General features: G+C 45.2%; 1 protein-coding gene across 1 annotated transcript; it reads right to left on the bottom strand.

Annotated features, from left to right (window-relative positions):
- Positions 1–929: 929 nt before the first annotated feature.
- Positions 930–2,657, bottom strand: LOC139070165 (myosin heavy chain, clone 203-like). The gene has a single exon (XM_070551890.1). It carries the CDS (start codon positions 2,655–2,657, stop codon positions 930–932), a length of 1,728 nt encoding a protein of 575 aa, XP_070407991.1.
- Between the last annotated feature and the right edge of the window lie 400 nt (positions 2,658–3,057).

Below are 3,057 nucleotides of genomic sequence, written 5' to 3'. Positions count from 1 at the left end.
ATATTCTCACACCCGAAGCGGCTGAAACTGATGACGGGTGACCAAGCGTTTGTTTCCGACGCGTTGGGAGGCGACGCCCTGTGTCAGAGCATCGCTTTCCGACGCCCGCGGTAAAACGGACATTTCACCGACATTTAACCTTTAACCCTGTGTCTCTTTCTAAATGTCCTGCTAACCGTGTTTGAGAAGAGCGATAGAACAAGAAACACAGTTTTGCATGCTCAGGAGGTTAAAGGTTAAATGTCGGTGAAATGTCCGTTTTACCACGTGAGTTGGGAGACAACACTCTGGCGCAGCGCGCCGCCTCTAAACACCAGCTTTCAAAGCCTGGCTCTACATGTCTGCTCCCCACAACTCAGTTCTGTTCAGGTTATTTATAAAGCGCCAATCCACAACAAGAGTCATCTCAGAGCAATTTATAGAGCCAGCGTTCCAGTTGACTCTACTGATTAAAAAGTGCTTTGAGTTCAGCTCATTGTTCCAGTCATTTAAAGGTTTTCTACCTAAGGAAACGCAGCAGATTGCATGGAGTCACCCACTTTTTGTGTCAGGGGCTTTCCAGCGATCCCCACACTAAGCAAGCATGTTTCTATGGTAAAGAAAGCTGCATCAGTTATTCACTCACTCACACCCAGAGACATGTTAGGGTCACTAGTTAACCCTACGTGTGTGTGGGGAAACCAGAGCGCCCAGAGTAAACCCACGCATTCATGATGGAGAACTAATTCTCCATCAGGAAGTCCCCTTTTTTTCTGGTGTGCTTGTGTGTGCTCTACGGGGGTGTTGCATCTAAGATTAGATATTCACTCACTCACTCAGTCACTCACACAAAAATGTCTAAATTTAGAGAATGCTAATGCTAATTTTTGTGAGGTCACAGCTGGGGTTTAAACTGGTGACGTCATCATGAAGCCCGAGTGTTTTAGGGGTCAGATGCTAATATAAGGACTAACTTTATGTTTCCGTAGACACGCCGGAGTGAGAAACTTCTTGAAGCGCCTCCACAATGAAACTTTCTGGTTCCTGACTGTTTGTGGAACGCTGTCTTTGGGGGAAGGCTCGTTTTCATGAAGACTTCTGTTTGCTTCCACTGAATCTATCTGTTCTTCAGATGGAGAACAAACTTCTTGTCCCATCTCGTAATCCTCGTCAGGCTCCAGACTCTCAGAAGTTTGTTCCTGAGGTTCACATAGAGAAGCTTCCTCTACCAGCTGGTACGTAAAGGCTTCCAGCTCCTCAGACAGCTTCTCGTCTGGCTCAGGCGTGTTCTTCCTGGAGTTAAAGGTCTCCAGTTGTTCTGAGAGATCATGGTTGCTTTTCTCCAGATCTCTAATTTGTGTCTCTAAGTCCTCGTTGAACGAGTCCTTGTTCTGAATCTCCTGTCCCAGCCGGAGTTTCAGCTCTGACTCCTGTTTTAAACGCTGTTGCTGGTCTTCAATCAGATGTTCTTGTTCCTCCAGCTGAGTTTTGAGAGTCTGAATTGTAATTTTGAAGGTCTCTGCATTACTCTGGTAGTAATCCAGTCCCTCTTCCAGTTCACTAATTTCTACCTTTAATTTCTCATAAACGTTGTCTTTGTTCCGCTGGATTTTCTGCTGCTGATCAAACTTGGATCTCAGCAGCTCAGATTCCCGTCTGAGCCGCTTTTGGAGAGTTTCCAGCAGATTATCTTTCTCCTTCAGCTGTAAGTTTACCTCCTGCATCATTTTGTTGCAGGACTCTGCCTCACCTCGGTAATAATCCAGTTTCTGTTTGAGTTCATCAATCAGAGTTCGGGATTTTTTACACTCGCTCTCTACCGTTGAGCTTATTTCAGCTTGGTCACTGAGACTTGTGTCCAGGCGAGACAGCCGTAGGTGTTCGGAGCCGACTGTCTGGAAAAGGAAATCGAAAGTTGGATGCCGACATCCAGACGACTCCTGCTGGACTGGCCCAGCTAATCTGAGACTCGGTCCCAGCTGAGTTTCGTCCTCTGAACTGGGTTCACATTCCCCACAGAGAGAAGCCTTTTCTCCGTCCTCCTCAGAAAGCTTCTCCTCTGCCTCGTTCGTCTCAGAGAAGATACTTTTCATCTCGTCCACCAGAACACCGTTTATAATCTCTAAATCTCTGATTTGTTCATAGAAAGCCTCGGTGAGCGAGTCTTTATTCTGTTTCTCCTCTTCCAACTGCAGTCTCAGCTCTGACTCCAGTCCTAACTGGTTTTGCAAACTTTCAGAAATATTTAGTTTTTCCTCCAACTGAATTTTCAAAGCCTGAATTGTAGTTTTGCAGGTCTCAGCGTTAACCTGGTAGTAATCCAGATGCTCTTTCAGTTCATTAATTTCTTCTCTTAGTTTCTGATAAACTTTGTTCCTAATCTGGTCGCTTATCTTCCCCTGTTCAAATCTACGTCTCAGCTGGGATTCCTGCTTTAAAAGATTTTGCAGATTTTCACACACAGTTGCTTTCTTCTTCAGTTTGGTCTCTAAAGCCTGCTGGGTGACCTTGCAGGTCTCTGCATTGTCTTGATAAACGTCCAGTTCTTGTTCCAGGACGGCAATTATGTCGTTGTATTTTTCCAATTCAGTCTCTGCTTGTAATGTTTGCTGCTTTTCATCACTTAACCATGTCTCCGTGATTAAAAGCTGAGACTGGACTTTCTCCAAGAGCGCCATATGGGAAAAATAAATTTTGGGGTGTTTACACCCAGATAATTCCCGCTGGAGCTCCTCAGATGAAAAATGTAGAATAGACATGATTCTAGAGGCTCTTGGTCTTTTATCCAACTCAGAAAAAAGGTTTGAGGTTGTAAAAGATGATTGTCTCAGAGAGTCGATGTGTCTCACACCAGCAGTCGGCTGCTAATGAAGTGGGAGCTGGCTAATGCTAGATAATAGAACTCTGAGCCTTTATGACGTCACTTCAAATGATCACGTGGGCGGGGTGAAAGAAGAAGTAGTAGTAGGCACTGGTGGTCATAGTAACCCAAATGGGCGGAGCCTAACTTTAATGCATTTATCTCAGTCTGGATCATCGACGTTCCAGTGTTAACATCAACAGCAGCACCTGAACGCC

The sequence above is a fragment of the Nothobranchius furzeri genome, chromosome 5 (assembly GCF_043380555.1).
Source record: "Nothobranchius furzeri strain GRZ-AD chromosome 5, NfurGRZ-RIMD1, whole genome shotgun sequence".
NCBI classification, from domain to species: Eukaryota; Metazoa; Chordata; class Actinopteri; order Cyprinodontiformes; family Nothobranchiidae; genus Nothobranchius; species Nothobranchius furzeri.
The sequence above is the reverse complement of the archived record's forward strand: the minus strand, read 5'-3'. Positions and strand labels throughout refer to the sequence as shown.

Bases quoted from the DNA above. Each gene is read 5' to 3' on its own strand.
- LOC139070165 (XM_070551890.1), bottom strand. From the start codon at position 2,657: ATGGCGCTCTTGGAGAAAGTCCAGTCTCAGCTTTTAATCACGGAGACA.